The 25,166-nt window shown below is 40.0% G+C and overlaps 1 protein-coding gene across 1 annotated transcript; it reads right to left on the reverse strand.

The window, feature by feature from the left end:
- Positions 1-1,789: 1,789 nt before the first annotated feature.
- Positions 1,790-24,696, reverse strand: LOC146374548 (rho-related GTP-binding protein RhoQ). Its single transcript, XM_084948211.1, has 5 exons — positions 24,117-24,696; positions 23,764-23,822; positions 10,466-10,630; positions 7,198-7,293; positions 1,790-4,569 (listed from the first exon to the last, which is right to left on the reverse strand). Exons 1-5 carry the CDS (start codon positions 24,256-24,258, stop codon positions 4,408-4,410), a joined length of 624 nt encoding a protein of 207 aa, XP_084804337.1. The 5' UTR covers positions 24,259-24,696; the 3' UTR covers positions 1,790-4,407.
- Positions 24,697-25,166: the final 470 nt, after the last annotated feature.

Below are 25,166 nucleotides of genomic sequence, written 5' to 3' on the forward strand. Positions count from 1 at the left end.
CCTGATTTTTTAACAGGTTTGGAGTACCTTTACAGTGGCGAACATTAAGACTCATTTGACTTCAATTCCTTATGAAGTACTGTGGTGATATTGTTTCAGGTTTACAGTGTTTTTGTGGCAAACTACAATGTAAATGTTTAGCTAACAGTGCTAAAGTTCAGTTTTTAATAAAACCGGTGCTCCTGTAAATGTGTGGTATACAAGGATTTGACAAAAACGAAATCTCTATGTGTTTACAGAAAAGCAAAGAAAATATTTTGTACAGTTATATTTGCTTTTTAAAAAATAAAGTAGGACTTTCAACATGTGATCTTTGTAGTTCATTTATTGTAACATTTTCTAAAATACACTAGCATAAAGTTACTTTAAACTAAAATTAAAGAGCTCTTGTTATGTTGATAGAGTATAATATTATAATATTACTTTGCTTATTTAAGTACTGCACACTCAAAGTAATATAACTGTCCCCTGTTTAAATCTAACAATACTTTTTAAAAATATATTATTAAATGAACTCATCTGTGCAGTGTACAAGGATGCTGTAATTCTGCCAGTAAAGGAAACCCTGTGGCTTTTTGGTCAACATGGATGAAAGTGATACCAAGCATTAATAAAGAGTCTTAACTTCTGAGATGAAATGCTCCTCGATATTACGGGTCACATAAAAGGTGATTTATCCCCTTCAGAGCTATAATATGGAGATCTACACAGTTCTACTTAACAGTTTTGTAAAAAAATTATTTCTTCAGTTGAAATCATGCTTTGGAAATTTTAAACTGCGTTAATGTGTACCGTCAAATTTTAGCCATATGTGCACAATAATGAGAGACATGCAAATAACTTAGACTATAAAAAAAAGTGCTATGTTCGATTTCAGAGTGTTAAAAAACATTTTCAGCCATATGTGCCTGAACTTTGTTTTTTCAATATAAAATAGTTTATATCACAGTGAAGGAACTCGTACAAAAATGAATGGAAATGTGTTGTTTGAAGTTTGCATGAATAAATTATTGAACATTGATTTTTTTAGCAGCATCATAAATGTTTATGAGTTAAATATGTTCCACTATGAGGTACTGTCATATACTGATACATCCAGTGATACTGTAAATTTCCACACCAAATAAACAGACTAAAATTTTAAACTGTGTATGTAAAGTGAAGTTAATTGTTCCACAGAGAGGAACATATAGACTGCACCCAGTGAGTGGCGCTCCTGCCCAAGAGATAAATCAATTCATCTTATAATCTCAAAAATAGATTTAAACATAAACAGATTCATTTCCTTTTTTAAGTTTCAAAATAAAAGATGCAAACTTTTTTGTGTATTTGTCACGCTTACACGTTTCAGATCAGCAAACTCATTTTAATATAATATAAAGAGCATAAATACCAATTGCAGTTTTAAAATCATAATTTAATTAAGAGAAACTGGACTAAACTTTCCAAACAAAATATGTGATCAATCGGAGAGAACTCCTGATTTAACAAGAGTTAAAACTTTAACAAGAGTAAAACTTGTACTCAGGTTACCTTTCTCTAATATTAAAGTCTGTTTGATGATCTCATAGATGTAAGTGTGACAGTTATGCAAATATAAGAAATCAGGAAGTGGGCAAATACGTTTTCACAGCACTGTAAATCTTTAATGCATTAATGCTGTGTGTGTTTTTTAATATCTATTTCTCCTGACCTTATCTAACCTGTTATGAACATAAGCATAGCAAAGGTTTATTTCACAAATGCATCCCACATCACATCTGGCCCACTCCAAGTTAAACCCCCAAGCTGACTTTTTAAGACAGTAAACACATTTATTGAGAAGAAAGAAGCATCAACGGGAGAATGCATCGGTGGCTGTGGCACTTATAGGTCCTGGATCCTGAGGGTGGACCTTCACACAACATAAGCAAGCAAAACTGTCCAGTAGATAGAAGGCTTGTTCACCCTGCAGTCGTCTCTGCTGCTCAAAAAGACAGTTACAACAACGCAGGCTGGGACAGAGAGGAGGAGCACCTTTTACATTAAAGCTTTAATCAAACATTGTATCTGACTCTGAACAGAAAGTTAACAGCAAGTTGGCACCTTTGATTAAAATCTTTTTTTTTCTTTTTAAAGATTTTAAAAAGCTAATAACAAATGCATAAAAACAAGAAGCACTGGCATTTTTATGTCTGTCTTGCAAGAAAAGTTCAGTCCCGACCTCCAGTTGTTACATACCTATAAACATATTGGCTGGAGACCTTTGTTGCATACACTTTGTTTTGTGGAGGGGAATGGGTGGAGTAATTGCTCTAGATCCTAAAGTTTAATTATTATCTCCATTTCTATTTAAATTGTAATGCAATTCACAGGTTACAGATTCTTTACGAGATCGCTTAAATGACAGGGATAGTCCATGGGTGCTGGTCAAAAATTCCTTAAATCTCTTCTGGCTTTCATTTCAGGACCTTATTGCCTAAAACACTATTTTTTTGATTCAGACTTTTTGAAAGACTGTCTCCTGCACATGGGTTGTTCCAGGTATTCATATATCTAGCTAAGTCGCTAATGGCTAGTTTCAAACTGGTGATTTGCCGAACTAAGTTGCACCATTTAACATTAAAAAAAAAATCATCTAAGCTTGAAAAGGCTTTAGTCATTTGGGTTAAAATGGTTGTGATACGATCTGAAGAATATCACATAACTTTATCAAAAATGCCCAAAACAACAGTTTCAGAAGGCTAAGTAGTTGCTACATTAAAACAAGCACCAATCGGTGATTATGCTGATCTAATTTACAATATGTTTGACATTTAATGCTATTGGCATAACATTTTGTAACTTGGAAATTATTTGAAAGTGTAACAGATAATTTTCCTCAGCTTATAATAGCTTAATAAACATTATTTTGAAAATTTTAACATTAGCCTTTTCAGCTAGCTGACATATCTTACATTATTTTGCAGCTACTAGGCCATTAGGTGCAAATATTTAGTGACAACAAATGTCCTTGTATGCAACTACTTTTTGTGGTGCAACTTGATGTAGTAATGAACACATCTCCAAAATGTAACGACCTAACTTATAAGTAGGATTAGCAACAGCTTACTAACTAACAGCTGTTGCAGCTAGTTCTTCAACCCTTCATACCACTTCAGAAGTTTGGATCAGTTGTGCACTTCCTAAAGAATTGAAATTCGGGACGTTCAAGGAAACATCCCAACCACTTTTTGTCGACTTGATAAACTCTGAAGATGGTGTGCTACGCTCATACTTGTGCCCGATAGAGCAATGTGCATCTTCTGTGGTTCAGTCGGTCTATTCTGGGATGGGGTCAGTTTCTGAAAGCAGAGAAATGTGCTTGGCTTTGCTAGTAAACAAAGTGTCACCATCTGTGCTTCATGTTGTGCAATAGATGTACAGCATTGGGTCATCTCAGCTATCGGACTTCGATAAAAGCGTGTGCATTGGAGTCTTTGGACATTGATATGAATCAGAGTTTCCTTTCTGAAATGAGATCCCTCGTCTCCTTTTCTCTTTGTAGAACTTCCTTAAATGTCGATTAAAGAATTATTGCAGAATAACAGAAAATAAAGGAAATACATTTATAAGCTCATAAAGTGTTATTTGCACAGATTGACTTTTCATAAACTCTGGATTATATAGATTTCAAAAATGGATAATAAACCTCCTCAGTCTCTGATTAAGACATCAGACTCCCAACTTAACTTTCCGAATGTTTTGGCATGCCACGCTATAGAACATTTTTTCCCATTTTCCATAAGGCAAAAAACAAGACTTTCAAACTTTAAGATCACTCAGTCCTAGATCCAAGATCTTTTTGGAAGAAGTTTTAAACAAAAAGAACTGGGCCCTTATGTCCAGAAAAGTATCCTGGACACCGTCACAGTGTCACTAAAGCCAGCCTCTCTTTCTTTCATTAGCTCATTATTTCTAGTCTTTTCTCTGCACATCTGATCTTGTATTTAGAAATATACTAATCAATAATCTACCTCCCATAAACAGAAATGACATGAGCTCTTTAAAATGTAGCATTAGTCATTCAATGTCATTTTGTGTTTTGTTTTTTTGTTTTTTTTTGTCCATATGACAGCATACAACAACACTATACAGAAAAATGATTAAAAATGGTTATAAAAGAATGTACTTCTGAGGCAAAAGTCTTTTAAAAGAAGAGACTGACTTGGGCTTTGTGCTCCTTTGGTAGTAAACTGCAACCCTAACCCCAGTGCTGGACAGCAAGAAAGAGTTATGGCCATCAAAGAGCTCCAAAGTAGCTCTCGTTTTGTCCTTTCAGTCCTCTCTTTTGTCTCAGCTGCTGTCTGTGCATTTTTCTGCCCGTCTTTTGTTCTCAGTTCAGGTTTGGTTTGTGGTTGATTGCTGAATGATCTCTGAGTATATGTATCACGTAATGAGACAGCAGTTAATGCAGCGAGGCCCCAGTCTCCTTTTCAGAGACCCCTTCTTTCTCTTGGGGGTCAGGATGGCGATGATGGCCTCGTCAAACACCGTCTTCAGGCCCTTCTGGGTCAATGCTGAACATTCCACATAGCAACATGCACCAATCTAAAGAGAACAGAGGGATCGTCAGTCACAGCAACGCAACGTTCAAACGGCACTGACATTAAAATAGTTTGGAAAATGTTCACTTTCTTGTAGATTGGTAGATATGCCAAACTGTAGCACTATCAAAGAGTTAAATACCCAAAGGCACAAAGACGTCACTTGCACAAAACATCAGGAAAAAGTTGATGAATCTGAACTTTACCAATTTAGTCTGCCAATGTCAACGAACATGCCAACTTTTCACCCTTATGGGCTTCATCCAAGAAAAAAATGGAGGTCCGGTCATTGACATAGAGCAAGTGATTGGCTTAAAGATCAGAAGAAAATTAAATTCCTGATCTCAAATACATCTATGTAGCATATAACTTATCTCCATTTTCTCTCGTGCTTCTTGGTAAAGTTGACATGTTTGTTATTTAACAGCTTTTTTCTATGGTTTATATGCAAGTGCCACCTTTGTACCTTTGGATATTAAGCAGTCCTAAAGTATGAACTGTAAGATGGATGTAACTGGAAAACAGAGAAGCACAGTTTTCACCATTTTTTAAAGATTTATATTTTCTTTAGAGCTATAAAAGTGTCTAAGAGTATCTGTTTACCAGTCTGGGTTTTTGGATCACCTCTGCCACAATGCTACGACACCCATCCATTAAAAATGAAATGTAATAAGAGTGGAAGAGGCTCAGCAGCAGCTCTGCTAGCTAGAAACGCTGAATGCTATAATTGTATCAGACTAGCAGTGTAATCATATATTATTTGCTTTGGCTATGGTTGATATTAGTGGGTAACTTTAGAAGCTAATGGCAAGTGAGCAAGGCCAGTACAGGAATGTTTATGGAGGCCGCTCAAGTATAGAAAACAGCCCGATGAATGTTCACATAACTGAATAAATAAGTTAGCCCTTTAAAGCCAGAAATATTTATTATTTCATGTCCAATATGAAAAAAGGCCCTTCAAACACCTGATTTGTGTAAAAAATTGCTTTTTCAGTAGGATAGCCAACATATACTTGATGCCTTTAGCTTTCATTAAAAGCATTTTAATAAAAATATATATATATAACATCTTATAGATTTAAAAAAAAAAACTATAATTGATATAAGTACATAAGTGATATTCCAAAACTTTCAGACCCTTCCGATCTAAGCAAAAAGGCTAGACCAAAAAGGCTAGACCAAAAAGCTCTTTAGCGCCTAACTAAAGAGCTTTTTAGAGGTTAGCATTCATTGGGGATCCAAATTAAAGATTTGTAAACACTTTTATTTCTTTTGTCGAGTCATTCCTTTGTACTGTCCAAAGGAAGCACAGTAACCTCAAACATTTTCACTATCATGATTTTTCAGCTTTTCTTCTAAAATGTTGACTTTGATCTTCACCAAAAATGTCTGTTTTTACTGTGGCCAAACAAATTTATCTTTGATCTGACCGTCCAGAGCACGGTTATTTTAGAAGGCCTGAACTCTGCAACGGCCAACGGTAGCTTTGCTTTAAAGCTCTTTTTGAACAGCAAATACCATTAGTGGCACTGCTCCCAGGTGAAATCTGGGAGCAGTGCGTCTGAGACTGCAGTGTAGAACTGTGAAGGCACATGATGTTAACAAAGGAGCTGCAAGAGTTCCCTTTATATCTTCTGATGGAATTTTTAGATCATCAGACTGGTTTTTATATCAAAATACCTGTTACTGACTTGAATGTAACAGGGCAGCCAGTCATGAAATCCACACTACTTTTCCTTACGATGGGATGATTTTTTTCCTTCTTTTCTTTCCGAACTGTTTGGAGCTCCTTTAAATAATTTACCAGACTTACAGACTTTGCTTCTGAAGGCCTCAAAATGTTCTTTAGATGTTGGCATGATGGGATCCCAAACAGCAAAGCAAGCAATAGACCTTTATTTATACAGGAAAAGCTGCAATCTATCACTCCCTCAAAGTGTTTTGCATCAGTTGTTGGACTAGGATGCATTTTTACTATGTACTTTTTCAATTAGAATCACTTTTGCTTCTTCAAATATGGGAAATAGTTATTTTTCACATGACTGGATAAACTATTTCTTAAAAATATTTGAAATTTACCCTTTTTTAAAAAAAAATTCTAATCTTGAGTTAGATTATGGAAGATGGGTTACCTACAACAGCAACTATAGGAAACAATACCCAAGGTAAAATGCTGCTCACTTTGAGGAAAAGGGGTCTAATTTGACCCGACACATTCTTCCAAGTTTCCTTGAGGCCTCAGAAAACTTCATGACTCCATGAGACGAGAATCGCATTGAAATCTTACATTGCCAAAACGGCACGGATACAGACTTTAAAATGAATCTAGGCAGCAATGTTTTGAAAGACTGAGCCTTATTCATGCTCTCTGCCTGACAGGAGTGATTAATCACAGATCGCCTTTGGTATCTATGGTGCAGAGTCTCGAACTCTGCTGGACATCTGTGTTGGTCCGGAATGTATTCCTGGATTCATTGTAACTCAAAGAATGCGCAAAGGTCTTGATTCCAAGAATTTCTAAAGAGACATTCCTAGGTCAAATCAACACACAGGAATCTAACTGGACTGGACAGCTCAATTCTGCAACAGCGAAAGTGAAAATAGAAGCTTCCCTTTAGTTCGGCATACAAACCTCCTTTGCCAGTTTCTGTCCTTGCTCGGTGGCAATGGGCTTCTCCTTCATGTCATTTAGTTTGGCAATGGTTTTGGGGTCATCACGGAGATCAATCTGAAAAACATACGCTTCTTTTAGCTGAGTCAACATTACTATTGCTGTTATGATATAGATTTTATTAATAGCTCATATTTGCGTAACACAGAGGGATTTCATCATTGCTTCTATACATAGGAATGAGCTGTAACTGACAGCGTGAGCTCTCATTTTGTAACACAGCCATGTTGGCCCACACTTCCTGCTCTTATGCAAAGCAATTTCACAGACAACCACAAGTTTCTTCACTCTCCTTTTATTCACTGGAACGCTCTCCACCTACAGCCCGTCCATATCTCAGTAATAACCTGTTACAATCAACGAATCCAACTGCTAAAGCTAACAGGAAGCAGCCTTCATTAACCCATTTCTTGATTGGGGAGATTTGCGACAGCGTGCACATATCAGCATCCAGCCAGTGGAGTGGCGAGTGAGTTATAGCAGGAACTGATAACAGCGCAGTAAACATCAGCTGACACAAGATAAATCAGACACCCACTCCAGCCTCCTCATCACTGCTGGGGCTCGGCTGCACTGGCATTTGGTTGCCAGGGAACCCCAAAAAATCCACAACTGTCCTCAGTTTTAAGCAAACGCGATATTGGCCGTGACTTTTAAGGTTTAAGAAATAAGCTAATGCTCTGGATTAATGTTGTGTCATAAGAATCAGTAAACTGTTAATTGCTTCTTTAACAGATTTAAACCTCACATTTAACACGGGGACATAAAACGCCTAAAGCGATATGTGACAAATCAGCCTGAGATCGTTGGTCAGGTTTGTACTGGCCGTTCCATATTTTTGCTGTTATTTAATAAATTATTTCTTCTGTTCTTTGGCTCAGCTTCACAGCTCCCCGAGTACATGAGTGGCTGGGCTTAAAGCTGCACTAATTAGTATTTTTATAATGACAGTGGCTGAAAAACATAATCGTGGAATTTGAAAATGGTCTCTTCCAGACTCGGATCTACATCTGCCCTCAGCATTACTGATCACTTTAGCATCTTTCAGCTCGGTGTTTTGGTTTTACAGACCAAAGCTTTAATGTTTCAGTCAACAACTTTACCAACTTCATTACTTCCAACTTGCAATACACTGCAAAAAGTACGGTTCCCAAGTTAAACTTTTCTCAACTTTGAAGCAAACGATTGAAGCGACTACCAATCAGAGTGAAGGATGCAGCTAATTGACATATGACAGGATGGTAAGTAAATTAGAGGGTTAATACATACATTTTACATCAACCTTATGCATTGATAATATATTTCATGAGTTAATCACCAAACTAATACACTGCATGACACATGATGTAATCACAACACCAGTGCAAAGCAGAAAAAACAAAGTCTGGATGGTGTTTATACTGAAATAGGCTAATTTCTAAGTAGAAGAAAACAGTGTAAGAAAAAGAAAATACATTGTTCTTTATCACTTTTCAACTTTCTTGGTAAATGGTAGGTTACACCACTTTTTTATCCCCCATATAACTAAATAACTGCATGAATCAAAGAAACACAAATAAATCTAGAGTCAGCTGTGGAGTACTGCAGTATTAGCCAGACAGCTAATATCTAATTCCTCCATGCTACCACCTACTGTCTATTTCAGCACCTGTACTTTTAGATATGCGCCTACTCTTAGTTGTGTCTTAGTCCTCTTTAATGGGCAGCTGCGATGTTTTGTCATGTTCCCACCGTTCTCAAAGATACCTTGCCTAAGTAATATAAGGGCTGCAATTAAAGATCACATTTAACATGGATGAAGGTGCTTCATGTTTTCCCAGTTGATCAGTTATCATCATTTGTCTTTTTTATGTGTAATCTAATACAATATTTTGTTTATAGTCATTTATAAAGAAATAGGTTTGATATTATGGTGTTTGGTGTGAAAAAAAATAGCTTAGCGGAGGAGAATGGATAGATGGATTATGCTAGGTGCTGATTTATTTTATGAAAATCTAGCTGTTAATAAAATAATTGCTTCAACTTTTAATACCACTGCAAAGTTCTGCTGTCTTCTGAATGTGAAATTTTCCTTTATTTCTCATACGTCAGCTCCTCAGCTGAGCTCTTATTACAACAGCAGAGATGTCAATCAGATGCTTTTAGAAAAGAGACACGAGGGTTATGTGAAGTACAGCAGCTCAGTGAGTGAATGTAAACACAGACAAAGGAGGCGGATTATGAGAGAGAAGCACAGCAGGAGGATTACTTGACAGCTACAGACGGAGGAATGGAGAGATTGCTTTGTCACTGTAGCTAACTGCAAGGATGCAACTAGCATGCTAACAAAGCTTTCTGGTAAAATTTACAAAACTGTGTCCCAGTTTTTTCATTTTTTGTTGTGTGTTTGTTTTTTTTTTTACTGTTTTTATATTCCATATTATATATATTCATGTTAGAGTAACCAGCATGTTTGTTAATGTACAGCAGCACTTGCTATTGGCATTTGTGCTAACGCTAAAATTATGTAATCTCGCTTGTGCTAATCATCCTTATGTTAGCGACTGAGAATCATTCCTTTATGTAAGATAACATTAGACTTGACTTACACTTGCTCACATAACTTTATAAAAACAAAACCTAAAAAAATAAATACATCCAGGAATATAAATTTACTTATAATAAGTAAATTTTTAATTTAAATAATATTTATTAGTGAATTAATGACGACAGGCATTTTTTCACTGTTCTTATGCCCCTTTCCCTGATTGTAAGTGCATCTTCTCACACACACAAACAAACAAACACACTCACACATACATTGTGGGTAGAGTGGAACGGACAGGATACAAGTGAAGTGAAATAATGTTAATCAGGCCGTTGATAGTACATAATGTTACCATAAGAGCAGTAAAATAAGTCTTCCGCCAAGCTTAATAAGAATGAGAGCGAGAAGCCGGCAGCGACACGTTGTCACTGTTGTACTTGGTCTAGCTTTCTGAGTCAGGATCAGACTGATACTGGATGAAAATGATCAAAGTTTGTTCAAATATGTCCAAGTAATTGAGTTTATTTTTCATTCTTTTTCATCTCTATCTGAAAACATCAGGTATGAGCTCAACAGTGTATTCTTCTCTGGTAACCTCATTTCATTCCAGCGTGTCAGAAATGACAAACACAGGTACATCCACCACATATGCGCAAAGCACCTGAGAATGGGAAGCGTCTGTTACGTGTTTCCAGAACCAACCTGCGTGCCGATGAGCAAGTAAGGGACACTGGGAGCGTACTCCTGCAACTCGGGCACCCATTCTTCACGCACATTCTGGAAGCTGGCGGGGTTGACCACAGAGAAGCAGATGAGGAAGACATCGGTCATCGGGTAGGACAACGGCCTCAGGCGGTCGTAGTCCTCCTGGGAGAAGACAGAGCAGCACCAGTTAACAATCAGAAGATATGATTCACTCCTGTTCCTCACATCTGAGAAACTGTTACTCATCGATTATTAAAGGATTATGAGATGAGCTCAGAATGATGACCAGAGAGCTACACAGTGCCAAAGTGGCTCCTGAGCCATGTTATGTGCACTAGGGTCCGAGTTAAAACAAGAAAAGAATGGCAAGAAGATGACGTTAATGTGAGAGTTCCCTTTCTGACAGACAATCAGTTATTATATCACATTTGCAGTCCTTTAATGCGAACTGAGCACAAGGCATCACCACAAGATGCTGAGAACCAGACACACTGACATCTCCGATATATGTGTGGTGTAAATGACCAATTCACCAATGCAACACTGCCCTTTGTGAGCCAGATCAGGCGCTCCCTTGTCCTCGCCAAAGATGAAGTCTTTTCGACATAGTGTCTGAGTTGCGCTCATATAAATATTCATGACCTATCTCACGTCTACTGATGGCACGTTTTTCCTGCCGCTGGTTAGAGACATGGGGAATCAATGGATCTCCCGTAAGGAGATATGACTCAACCAGACCAACTTGACTGAGTGAATCAGTCTCAGTTCTGTCACTTTTATTGTCTGCGACACTGAATTCAAGAAGATTGAATACAACGTCCGACCAAGATGCTGCAAAAGGACAACCAAACACTGGAATTAAACTCTTTCATCTTGATGCCTTCAGCGAGTTCAATTCTTTGCCAAAGCAGACAGCACAGTGTGCTATCACCGAATCGCCTATAACTCAATTACAAACCGCTGGGAATGGCTTTGCAAATGAGCAGAATGACAGAAAACTCCTCAAACAGCAGTACATCAGCCAGGCAGAGGCGTCCTCCTTTTTTGTCACCCGGGTAATGGATTTAAGATATACAGACTTTATATTGAATTGGAGCAGATGATAAACTAAGCATACAAATCTTCAAGCCCTGTGCTCATGTTGTGCATTAGTCAACAATGCCTCACTGGAATAGGTCAAGTGGATATAATTCAATACTTTACGAGTATTTCATCCTCTTACTTCCAAATGAGTGCGATATTTCACAGATGGGGCTCATGCAGGGATTTCAAACAACTCTTAGAGGCTTTTTTTTCTTAAGCTATGGTCACACAGGTACCGCAACCCTGAACTTTTCTCTGCAATACCAGATAAAAATACACGTAAAGCTAATCGGATTGGAGATTGCTGCTCACCTGTGACTTGCCAAGCACAAAGCGTGTGGGATTCTTGGATTGCATCAATGTGCGATTAACAGCTATCAACCACTGGCATCATGCACGCTGCCTCACGCAGGTTCTATTCAGGCTTCTCCATTAACCAAAACACATAGAACATTTCTAGTGGTGACAAAACATTAAAGCAGAGCGCTTCTTGCCGTGTGCCACATCTGAAAAAGAGACATCCATAAATGTGGTAAACACCCCGACCTGATTTTCAAGATGTCCTTATTTCATGCGTAAAAAATTGCCTCAGAGTGCTCGGGGGAGTTGAGTTTTGTTACACTGGCTGGTTGAGTGTTTCGACAGCACAATACATTAAGTACATTTCCTGTGTCATCTTACCTGACACTAGCTGAACCTCCAGACCCGATAAAACCATTTTGAGTGCAAACTATCCGGTGCTTGTAGCAAACCTGAGAGCCAAATTAATAAGAATAATCTTTAAACCTTGTGCACAACACATGTTATACAGTTTAGGCAAAGGTGAAACACGAGCATGACTAAAATGATCTGATGGAAAGTTTCTCAGCTGTCAGATTTTGCAATTATTTGCACACTGTCAGCTATAGCATGTTACTCATGAAGTCCAGGTATATAATTTCTTAACTTTAGAGCGATATTTCCAGTGGTTGACAAAAATAAATTTAAATCCTATTACCAGGATTATCTAAGAATAAACTGTCTCCAACAGACATGTTATTTCACAAGTAAGAAGGAAAAACCATTGTACCGAGCAACTAATGAGAAAATGCCGGTGAGCTGTATTATCAGTGTTTCATAAGCTTTACCTAAAATAAGAAATGACATCGGGATATTCCTGTGTCTGCTGCCTCAGTTTTGACCGGATTTAAAAAATACTCTGAGAACATCGACCTCAAAGTGCATTACTAACCTGCACTACACACATTTAGTGCATATCAAGGTGTAGAACTCACTGCTACAACACTGAGATGTGGCAATATTGAATTGTTTAACCTTCATGTTCAGCGTCATTATGATTAAGTATCATGACTTGTCAGGTATTTCATTCTTTGGGTTAGCCAACATTTAATAAACCTATCAGGTCATGCCTATCCATTAATAATGACTCATTTGATACAAAAATAGTAATAAAAAAAAAAAAATCTGATTGATGTTTGGTGTGAGCAGCTTTGGTCTTTAAAACAGTACCCGTTGTTCCCTGCACACCAACTCATAGCTTTTTTAAGGCCCTTAGCAGGTAGATTGGACTGTTTTAGATCTTCTTAAAGTATTTTTTGGTTCTTCATGTAATCCAAGATTACACCTGGTTTTTCTGGGCCTAGAAGCGACTTTATTTGAATTAACGGGAGCAGTGTTAGGTTATCGGGTTATCAGGTAACAATTCAGATGTTGTTAAGAATGGCACATCCATAGACTGTTTTGGTGTAAGGGTGCTGCGATGAATATTTAGTGCATCCTGGATGAGCTGATAGTGACATTAACTTGCTCTTACAGCCTTGGAGGTCACATCTGATTTTAAAAGGGTTATTTCTTTAAAAGTGACGGAAAGAGAAATTTGCCAAATGTTTTAAAATACATGACTTAATATAATGTTTTACATACAAAACATAGGATGTTCACAAGTGTCCCCCCTCCAGACTCGTCTCATACCTTGGCGACCATGTCTGGAGTCACCGCTACCAACTTTCAACCACGTCAAACTCACGAATCCGCTCTTTCTAACAGTACGTGTTTCGATTATTACCCGTAGAGGGTTGCAGAATTAAAGCACTTTGAATTAGTCTTTTAAATACACCCTGTATAATAGTATGAGTTAAACAATTTAAAAGTCACACATCTAAAGCCACGTATTTAACGGGCGAGGCAACTGTTCGTAGTGCAACTGGATTAACGGCGAGGACTCCGTTGATCAGGCGCTTGATTATCAATACAATTGCTTCAAAGTAATACAAGAGAGAAGCAAATTCTACCCGCCCAGCAAAGACACTGAAAAATGTTGAAGGTGACTTTGCCAGATAATATTGATTAAAAACTGAAAGCATCTTATCAGGTTAGTGAAGAGACGTCGAGAAAAAGATGCCTTTTTGTTTAATTTTTAATGGCATAAACAGATTTTTGATACTCTGTCGGCTGTGGATGTTCTGCTCACAGAGGCATAGGCATCAGCATTTCTGTAATAGCATCTAAATATGATCTAGATATCTGGTTGAAATTCACATTTTTACTTTTGGTGGTGGTGCTGGGGACATTGCCCACCTCCATCAGATCCTACACTATGTCCATTTAGATTATTTATTTTCTTTGGGACAGCAAAAATAATATTTACATTCACATCATCCAGCAGCTCTCGTCTGGTCCCATATATACACCTCGTGTGTCACATGTACTTATTCCTGTGTGTTTGTAATCTTTGCCTGCACAAATGAATCCGATTTCCCCACAAGCTGCAGACGCAGTGGAAGCTGCTCAGCAGTTTACTGTAAACAGGCCCGAAGCTTGTCTGATACCCATCTCTGTACAGTTTCCTCAGCGCACGGCAAACACAGCAGCCATTCAGAGTCTTCACAGTGTATCGTCCAACACGTCTCCAGCGCTCAATCCCGGATTTAATGAACAGAACTGTTTACACCATCGCTGCCGTGAAGGTGCTCTGGATAAAAGTTTCCAGTAAAAATAGGTCCCACATTTTTATTGGTTCAGTCCAGCAGTTCATGAGCGCATCGCAGACACGCTGCACAACGATCTGTCCAAGTTAGCCGGGAGTGTACCGTAAATATTATGATCAGCGGGAAAGGAATGATGGAGGGAAAAAAAAGGGGGAACAGGAGCAGCTTGTGCATGTGTACATTAAACTCTATCAGCATCTGTCTATACATGCCCATACACTTCCATCAATGAGCCACTGTGAGCGCTCGGCTGTGTGACTGCGCTCTGTTGACTCAGTGACATATGAGTGCTATATCAGTGAGTCATTCCCTCCTCCTCTCCATCTCCACAACTCTCTCTCTCTGCTATCTTTCTCCCTTTCTACTTCCATCGCCTCCTCGGGGCTCTATAAACCGCCTATATCAACAGCGTCAGAGACGCTTGCTCTAACATGGCTGCCGGGTGGGAAAGCAAGCCCAGGCAGAGACGCTTCTGATCACAAAGTTCCGACTCCGATCTGCCAAGCTGCACATTTCAAAATACTTTATTTCACCTCGGGAGTAAAAGAAAACAGCAAAAAAAAAAAAAAGGGGGAGGGGGTGGTGCCTTTTTCTACTCCCACTAATGGCGATTAATGATCATTAATCATGCACTGAAGCTCTAATGCACTCTGTCCATTCATGTCTGTACAGTGAGAGCATCCTGCCAGAGTTCATTCAAAAAGTTGGCTGTTCAGCGTTTCTATTTATAGATGTTAATGACAGCAGTGAATAGACAACAAAGAAAGAAACAACAAAGATTTTATGAACACTAATATATAAAACTGACAGTCCAAATGTATATCAGTTCTTTACCACAGGATGCAGTGTGTTTTGATAATGGAGCATTTTGGTAATGGCCTTAAGGGATAATCCACTAATCCAAGCGCTTACTCACTCAAATGAATGAACAAATTTGGAGAAGGAACCCAAGGGAAAACCAATGACTTTCTCTATAAATATGAGTTTACTCATTTTAGCATTACTCAGCTAGTAAAAACAGTTTGTATGATTTCCTCGTACGTTAATATCGAGCTTTGTCAAGACCCCGATGATGTCACAGGAGGTTACCTCACTACACTCGATCCTGCTCTGTGTCGTTTGGCTTTGATTTTGAGCCTTTTTGTTCCTGCTGCAAAAAGCAAAAAAAGGAAACAAATTCTGCGGAGGACTAAACGCACGTGAATCCACAGCTGCGAATATTCACAAACAACCATTTCGCAATCATTTTCTTAAACTACAGGCCCCAGCTGTTTAATTCAAGAGTAACAGCATGTCCTCAATTTGCAGTAGGAGCAAGCATGCTCATGGCAACGTGCCTGAGTCAAACGCTGGTCAGGTATTCTGGGAGTTGGAAAAATTTGCATGGCGGGAAGGGAAAGCGTTACAACATAACAGTGGATTCCTACACTAAACATTGTGCCAGCGCCTGTATACGTGAAAATAACTGACTCCATCCATATTACCACTAACTGCAAAGTTGTTTTTCATATTATTTTGACTGGGACCCATAATTACACCAGACACCTACCCAAATATGTTGTCACTGGTTAGGTGTTCCATTTTGCAGTTTCAGATATTCACTATAAGCAGCTTTGTGGTGCAGTGGTTAACACTGTCAAACCACATCAGGAAGATTCAAGCCCTCTGGTTTGCATGGGCCTTTCTGCATCATCTTCCTGTGTCTGCCTCGGGGTACTCCAGTTTCCTTCCACAGTCCAAAGACATGCATGTCAGATTAACTGTGCCTGTGTCCAGGTGTTAGCCTGGTGACTGGTGACCTGTCCTAGGTGAACCACACCACTTGGCCTATGACAACAAGGACAGGATCTTTAATCCCCACATCCCTGAACTGGATGAGCAGAAGAAAACAGACAGATGTTTTCATTCTAGACTTGAAAATCATCACCTACTCACTCACAGCAGGCCTCCAGAGAAGCTGGTGTATTGGGATCACAACACTATGTATATGCTGGGAATCAGTCCTATGCATCTTTCATGTTGTTTTCAGAGAGGGCACATGCGTGTGTTGTAAATACACAAGCTGCTAAAAACCCGTCTTGGCATTGTAAGCTACAAGCCAGATGGGTGCCAGCTGTGCTGCACATCGTGGCACATTTCACAAAGACAAGAAGAGAGTTAAATCATTTCAAAATGTAAATCCTGGTGCTGACTTCAAAGGCCAATCCAAATGGCAGAAAAATGCATTACACACCCTTTGCTAAGTCAGAAGCTGTAGTCTGGTATTTCAATCGAAGTCCAAGCACAAGTTTCAAAGCCACAGAGAATATCCAGTGTTTTTTTCATTTATCAACGCCCTTTCATGCACCGGTCTCAACAGCATAGCCAAGTGATATAATGAGCCAACTCCTGCTAATTTTTCCAAAAGGTCAACAAAGACTTTCTTTTTCAAGATTCAAGACCTCTGGGCGCCGGTACAGCTCATTGGGTAAAGCAAGCAACCCATAAACTGAAAGGCTGTTGCAGACCCTGAGGCCTGCTGGGACTTACTGTATGCCTTCCCCCTGCTCTCTCCCAGCCTTCCTGTCTTCTCTCCACTGCACTATCCCAATAAAAGCAGAAAAAAAAAACCTAAAAAGGTTTTGAGACCTTTATTGTCATTGGTTCAAAAATTCCAACTATGTCAACCTCATATGATGTGACATTTGAAACAAGACAGGACAGAGCTAAGAAGTCCTGAACGTGCGGTCGCGTTCATCATCGAGGAACACTTTCTGAGCCACAGTGCAAACAAAGTAAATATTAATAAAGCAAGTTTACGTTACCAGCAGCATTTAGAACTAAATGTAACAAATTCTAAAGTAAAGCAATGGAACAAACACCTTTCAATCACGTGATGCGTGTTAATTTTGGACCTGGTTTTCCACTAGAGAGCACTTTTAAAAATCCTGTATCGGTCGAGCTCTAGTCTAGCATTTCAGTATTTAGCCTTAGATTTTTATAAAGTGTGATGAGCTTTTTTCACTATTCTGATACTTTATTAAAAGGAGAATCCATTAGTTGCAAACTGACTGATTAATCACTCATAATCGTCAGGCAATGTGCAAATTAGTTGACTCCATTCAAGAGAATAGCACTAGAGTTGTTCTGAAGTGTAAAATCTCTTTCTGAGGCGTGCCCACAGCACTCCTGTTTCTCTGTGTTGGAGCAGCTGACTGGTGACCGGCTCATGGCTGAGTAAAACCAGTTTCCCCCTGTTCCAAACCCCACTCGCGTCCCCACCTGTCATCCTTTCACCCCTATTGGGTCACTAGGCCACCTTGGGTTGCTGAGTCAAAAAAGACTCATCAGACTGTACCCAAAGCCTGGACAGGAAATGTGAAAGTGATCATAGGAAGTGCATCTGACATGCTGAGCAAATCAGCAACAATCCAACTACAAAGTGGAAGTTAATAGCGTAGTAAGACACGGATCCCTCGGGGTCACAGCTCCTGAGCTCCTGTCTTTAAATGTCGTTTCCATTGGCTCTACTGCACTTAGCATCCACTTCCTGTTTCCTCCTGCTCCTCCTCGCCAGTGGTGCTAGATTTTCTTGAGTGCAGCAGCAGCAGCAGCAGGAGAATGAATGAATGAATGAATAAGTAAAGACTTTCCCCTCTGCTCCCTCGCCACATTGCAGCAAATTAGACTTCACAGACCTTCCATATGGAATAATTCAAAAGGCAGTGCTTGGAGTAGAGACGCAGACAATAACTGGCAGGGAAGCAATAGCAACAACAGATGCGGCGCAGCGGCACTGGGCTCAGAGCCGAGCTGTGATTATGTGGCACTGAGTGACATGTGACACCAACGTGACAGCACAGAGTCGCGACCGCCGACCCCAATGCGTACGTAAGGTTGCTGATAGGCGTTGGGAATTAGTGAAGCATTATGGGAGCTCCAGCCTACGCCAGGAATATAAATATTGCAGGGAGATCGAAGCCAAATGAACACGTGTGGCGCAGGACAGAGGTGGACGTAATGAAGGGCGAGTTTTACATCAACAGGAGAGAAATGGAAAGGAAAACGAAACAGAGGCGTCTGAATTTAACCAAAGCTATTTCACACACACACACACCCCCCCCACACACACACACACACACTTGATTAGCCTCCCGCATCTGTCTCTCTCTCTTCCTCTTTCTGTCTCACACACACTATTTTCCTCCCCCTTTCCTCTCTTTGGGGGCATCGAGTCTTTGATCAGACGCTGAAGCTATAAACATTACCAGCTGGCCTTGTGCTCCACATAAAGAGGTCAGCCGAGTCGGGGGCGGAGGCACGGGAGAAACGTGAGGGGGCACATTTTCAAAAGCAGTAACTCTACTCTGGGAGGCCGGCGGCGCCCACAGCAGACATCTGGGAGAACTTCTCCATTTCAGAGACACTCTGAATCAGCTGAAAACAAACCCTCCTCTGACACACACACACACACAGCCTATCAAACACGCCAGAATAGACAAAAGGTTGTGTTCCTCTTTTCACAAGTGAGTAGTAACACTTCTACCATCTGTTTTCTTGGGGGAAAATTATAGCGCAGCCACAGGTAGCTGTTTAAGACAGGGAAGAAAAATGCAGGCTGTCTGCGATCTTTTCCCACTCACAGATTTGTGTGTGAATCAGGGTTTGTGAAGGAAACCAGCTAAATATGCCAAAGCTGACCTTTCTGAGCTTTGCATTTGTCTCTCTGCTGCATGGATCACATCGGAACAGGTCACGAGGAAAGTGTTAATAACTACTCAGCTTCTGGCAAGAGTGTAGTTTTAGGTTGCTGTAAGTATGAGGAGGTTAATCATGCGCGACTGAATGTTCGCTGTCCTGCAGTGCAGCTGAAGTTAGACCAGAAGGCCTTAACGCAAGAAAATCATAGTTGAGTGCATTCAGTTTTTCTCACCAAAACACACTGTGTGTTAGTCTTGTGTCTAAAAAAGTGCTGAATCCATTTCCTTCCTCCTCATTTGCACAGCCAGTGTTTGAGTATTATGAGTTGTGCAATATACAGTAAGCATGCCTTCTTCTTCTACTGCTCAGCTGTTGAACTATTGCTAGGTTATTCTGAGCTGCCAACTGTTAATGAGCAGGAAAGAGACATACCCTACACAGGAAGGTCTATGCAGCTGTCCACATGCTTTTCTGGTTCTTGTACATGCACAAAATAAAATCTGTTACACACTCATTAAACTCTTGCTTTAAATCACTACTGGAGGTTTAAAAATCTACAGGGTGCCTTTAGTCCTTTGCTTTAGCCATAGAAACGCCTGAAAATCGTGAAATGATACAAGAGAGGCCCATTCAGAGCTTTCGCCATTTGAAATTATTGGGATTTCTGAGCGCATTACACATAATATGTGGCCTGATTGTCATCTGAGTCACAAACATGACATGACTAAGCTAATTAAACTGTCCAAACAGCAGACTATAGAAAAAGAAAGTGATCTCATGAATTTAGCGATTTGGAGAACCTCGATCAGACATTTCCTGTTACTGCTAATAAGACTTTCACAATGATGGGGGAATTTTAGAGCTAACAAACAGTTTCGAGTTCATCAGTACTGCTTAGATGTCTTGACTGGACAGCTCTCCCTAGGTCATGCCACGGCATCCTAATTAGGTAATGTGATAAAACTGACTCTGTAATTCCTAAAACATTAATTTCCTTATTTTTTTGTGCTCGATGATTTACTCGTGTTTTCACCAAACCTCTCCAAAGATTCAGGCCATGACGTGCTACCCTGACACTGTTCTTTAAAATTTTATGGCACAATTATGAAATCTTTTTTCTCAAAATGGCTGTGAAGCATCCAGACTCTGAGGTAGCAAAGAAAGCCTAAACCACGATGCTCCCACCACCATGCACACATTTACTGCACATCCAAAGTAGCCTCAGTCATGTTAGTTGGCACAACTAAAAAAAAAACAAAAGAAAAACAAACAGAGATGACGATAACATCACTTGCTCACTCACACTGTTGTCACAGTTTGTAAAACGCTTATTTGGAAGGTTTTACTGCACTTGGGATAAAACAACACTTGGTCATCAACTTCATTAACCTCCTGAGACCCGAACTCTTCCATTGATATTTGGGCTGATTGGGAGACGATGAATGTAAAAACAAAGAATTACCAGTTTTTTTTTTTTTACCTAATTTTTGTTTCTGAGAAAAATGAGAGCCACATATGAGGATATTAATTTAAAATTTCGATAGAACAGTAGCAGTATAATGTCCTCGTAAGTGGATATCAGGCCCTTGTAGAGCAAACTTGAGTATTTTGGTCTAAATAACCCAAAATGTGATGTCCACATATGTGGACGCCAGGTCCTAGGAGGTTAAAGCCTAATCCTTGTGCAATTTAATCAAGGTGAATAACGTTGATATTTTTTTTCCTTTGTTGTATTTTGAGCCTATTGTGCTTTATTTTCTTACCAGTTCAATAAATGCCTACGTAATTATTTACTAGGGCTACCCTTGGAATATTCCAGAACCCACACTAACGGTCATCAAACCATAATGGACCATATATACTTAAGTGTCAAATCTCATTATTAAGGGTGCAGAGATCATCAAATGCTTATTAATGTAACAGTGTATCAGAAGATAGGCTAAAGCAAGGTATCTGTACTGAATCGGAGGTGGAAAAGTTGGATCAGTGGACCACTAACGTCACTGAACAATAAAAATAGAAGAACATGTTACCAAAGGTGAGGCACTGGGCAACTAAACTAGGCTTAAGTTAAGCTACTGTGTCTGTGCCCACCTGAGGAGATATTTTTGGGAATTTCAACCACCACAAATGTGCTCCTGTGAGTTCTTCCAAAAACCCAACTGCACAGTACGCGGTGTGGATGATGCTGCGCGTCAAGCAAATGCCGACCGGCCGACAAGTGGGCCGGAAAAGAGACGGAGCGGCGGAGTTCGTCAGGAACAGGAGAAGCAGCAGGAAAAGCGCAGACAGTGACAGTGTTGTTTTTAACAGTGTTGTTTTTAACACTCAGCTTGACGTCAGCTCTTTGTCTGTTTGGAACTTTGCTCTTTTCCGTGGCTGACTCATGGACCGACAAAAGCACAAGAGTAGCCCACAGAGCGGCTGTACGACATATTTTTTGACTGCCCCCATTTGACAAGAGATGCTCTCTGCAGGTAGATGGGCCGCCTAAATCTGCTCCGGTAGAGCCTGCAAGTTACCATCGAAAATGTAAATGGCAATCTGTTAGAACAAACAGTCAAAGTTCACTGTGAAACTACTTAAAAAAAATAAAGGTCCACTGCAAACTTCCATGTAAAGCCAGCAAATGATAAGTCGTTTAGCAGTTAAAAATGGATGATTAGGTGTTGATTAGTCTTTTGGGAACGGTCTAATCGTTCCCAGTAGGGCTGTTCGATATAACGATATATATCGGATGACGATATAAAAACCTCTATCGTTTCATTTTATGCTATCGTTTGTTTCGTGGTGTTGCAAAATAAACTGTTTACGGCAATATTTTTTCATCGTTTTGATGGTCACTGTAGTGGCTATATTAATTTCTTAAAGTTCTCTCTTTCTCTTATATTTTATATAACCACACTACATACGGACAAGCGCCTGTTTTTATGGGTTGTCGTTAGCAACAACGACGGTAAAACCATCGCATGTCCGCTAGTTTATTTTCCACATAAACCTTTCACAATAAAGCTCAAGATCCTGTTGAGACTTTTCAAAATAAACAGAATCACGTGAAAAAGTATGCAGAGTATTGACGGATGAGAAGCAAAAAAAGAGCCGTAAGGTGCTAAAAAATCAACATTAGACTCAAACGTTAGAACAGGCTTTTCCCCGCAGCTCGCTGTGTAATAAATACTCACAAAGAAAACGGCGGCCGTTACAACTTATGTCTAAAAATGTGTAGTTTCATACATCTGTTAAAACACTCAACTCCAGGTACACGACGCCCAGCTGGAAACACTTCACCTACCCGAGATTCACAGAATTTACAGAAAAATATATATATATATATATTTTTTTTTTTTTTTTTTTTGTGATTTATATCGTTATCGGGACGATAGAGGTTTTATATCGGGATATGAGATTTTGGTCATATCGCACAGCCCTAGTTCCCAGTGAATAACAAATATTATTTTAGTTTCAAAGGCACAATTTTTGCTTAGTTTGAGGTTGGTAGTACCTGCCAATGTGGCCTTTAGAAATTCTTTTTGGAGCCCTTTTCAGCTTCTTTCCTAACATAATGCTTCAACGACATCCTGCGAAAGTTAAACCCAACACCTCCCATCACCTTTACTGGAACACCTGGATACAAGTAGCTTCATTGGCACACAGGTTCATGTAGTCTCCAAACTACACTGTCAGTACATGTCAAACTGGCATCCAACCTGCAAATGTTTCTACAGATTGTGTTTAAATACAATTCTTTTTTAGTTCTTGGTTTTCATTTTCAGCTAATTTGCTGATAACCATCTCCTATAATCAATAATGAAAAACACTGATGAAGACTTTGCATACGTATCCAGTCATAGTGTGAAATACGACTAAAAAAAACAAGAAAATATTCAATCTCAAAGATTGAAGCACCAAATTTTGACATAACTAATGTGTAAAGAGTTGATGTGCTAACTGCTTCCTCTTTAGCTGCTGTCGCTTAGCTATTCACATCAAACCAAAACCGCCATAAAAACCAAATGATAACTTTTACACTAAAAACAAATAATTCAGGGTCTTTCCTATACGCACACCTCAGTGAGCTTCTGTGTGCTGTGTGTTTCAAGTAGCTTCCTCCATCTGTGTGTACACTGGCTCTTCTGCTGAGGGGACACATTATTTTGTGTGTGTGTGTATTACAGTTGTAACTCTTGCCCACTGAATGGAACATTGTAAAGAAAAGGCCCAAGCATTAAGCAGCCCTATTAACAAACCTGTGACATCACTACTGGACATAGGAGCCCTGTTCTCCACATAATAGAACTATTGAAACCCCTTCACTGCCATCACTGTCCATGCCACAGCACACTCTGGCAGTTAAAGCCATGTGCGAAACCCATCACCTGTTGCAGCTTAGTGTCTGGCCTGAATATGAAGCCTGTGGGTGTTTCCAAGGCACTGTTGGATAGTTATTGGTCCCAGGAGCACATGGGGAGACCGAGATAGAGCTGGAGAGTGTGTGCGTGTCCTTGACGTGCTTGGCACAGAGCCAGAGGAAAAAATAAACTTTACCTGACCAGCTGTGTCATACAGTCCCAACAAGTACTGCTTTCCTCCAACGTTGACGCTCACTGTAAGGAAATGACAAAGAGCAGTTTAGAGGAGGAACCAAGGGGTGAGGGTGGGGAGTGCTGGTGGGGGGGGGGTCCCAGCCCCTCTGTGCTATGAAGACGGCAAACAAGTGGTTTTGATTATAGCAACAGATGCAATGCAGTTGGAGGAAGAGTGATGGGGTGGGGGTCTCTAAAATCTCTCTTCTCTTAGATTCGCATGTGGCCAATTATCAGTGAGCACAGAGCGGCAGCAGTTCAGCATGTCACGCTATTATGAGATAATAAAGGCGAACAGCAGAACTGTGTTCCTACCTGCATAATGATCAAAGACCGTGGGTACATACTCCTCTGGAAAGGCGTCATTGGCATAGCTCATCAGCAGACACGTTTTACCCACCGCACCGTCTCCGACCACGACGCATTTTAACATGATAGTACCGGTTCCGTTTGCCATGATCCCGACCTTCCCAACGACATCATCGGCCCCTGACGCCCTTGTTATCCTGACCTCCTCTTCCTCCTTCTGTTCCTCCTCTTGCTGCTGCTGCTGGGCGGTGATCCCCGCACGGCGGGCATCACCAGCGTCGGAGGCGGACTGCGCGGCTCACCGAGTCGGGCTGGAACTGCATCGTTCTCCCCTCCTCCCCACTACCCATCAGGTTCTTCCAAATGTCAATGAGTTCCTTTTTTTTAATTGTATTTTTGTACGACTATCAGAAAGAATAAGATCCCCTCGGCCCAATACGGTTTTCAAATAAGCTGTCTCCTTAAACCCAATATCGGAAGCGTTTTCTGGGAGAAGCGGTCTGCCGGTACTGCATGTCTACCATGCCCGCTCCACGGTGCAGCCTGCGCTCTTGCTCCCTGGCGCACTGTGCCGCTGGTGGATAAGGTGGGTGCGCTTAGCCTACTGAAGAGGCGGGGCTTGGGTTTAAAACCAAGGGGCTCCGGATAAAGTACAGTCCGCCTGCTGTGAATGCCTGGATCACAGAGTAATTACACTATTTACGCTTCTTTAGAAGGATCCCGTGTGCAAACATTAGATTTCTGTTAGGGGGTGTCACAGGAAATAAAACAATATCCTGTTTTTGACATAAACTTACCATTAGTTTCCACACACACACCATCTGAATCTTTCTCAATCCAAGGCTGGTACAAAGTTTATTGGCTTATAAGCTTCACAGTACGATGTCCATGGAAAAAACATTACATTAAACCTCCTTTAAAGTATCAATAAATCTTTAAATAAAGACAGTAGTGATATATGTCGGCCAGACATGCATGTGTCACTGAACACTTGTTAGTAAAATGAAAGAATATACCCAGTCTGTCAGTTTGGAAATGGTGGAACCTAAGTCTAAG

Source organism: Perissodus microlepis, chromosome 13, assembly GCF_051167445.1.
Source record: "Perissodus microlepis isolate ML-2025 ecotype Zambia chromosome 13, ASM5116744v1, whole genome shotgun sequence".
In the NCBI taxonomy this organism is placed as follows: Eukaryota; Metazoa; Chordata; class Actinopteri; order Cichliformes; family Cichlidae; genus Perissodus; species Perissodus microlepis.

Bases quoted from the DNA above. Each gene is read 5' to 3' on its own strand.
- LOC146374548 (XM_084948211.1), bottom strand. From the start codon at position 24,258: ATGGCAAACGGAACCGGTACTATCATGTTAAAATGCGTCGTGGTCGGA. The intron at 10,631-23,763 runs GTAAAGTTTATT...GTCTTCTCCCAG, and splicing joins TGTATGACACAGCTGGTCAG to GAGGACTACGACCGCCTGAG. The intron at 4,570-7,197 runs GTTTGTATGCCG...TGTTCTCTTTAG, and splicing joins GACAGAAACTGGCAAAGGAG to ATTGGTGCATGTTGCTATGT.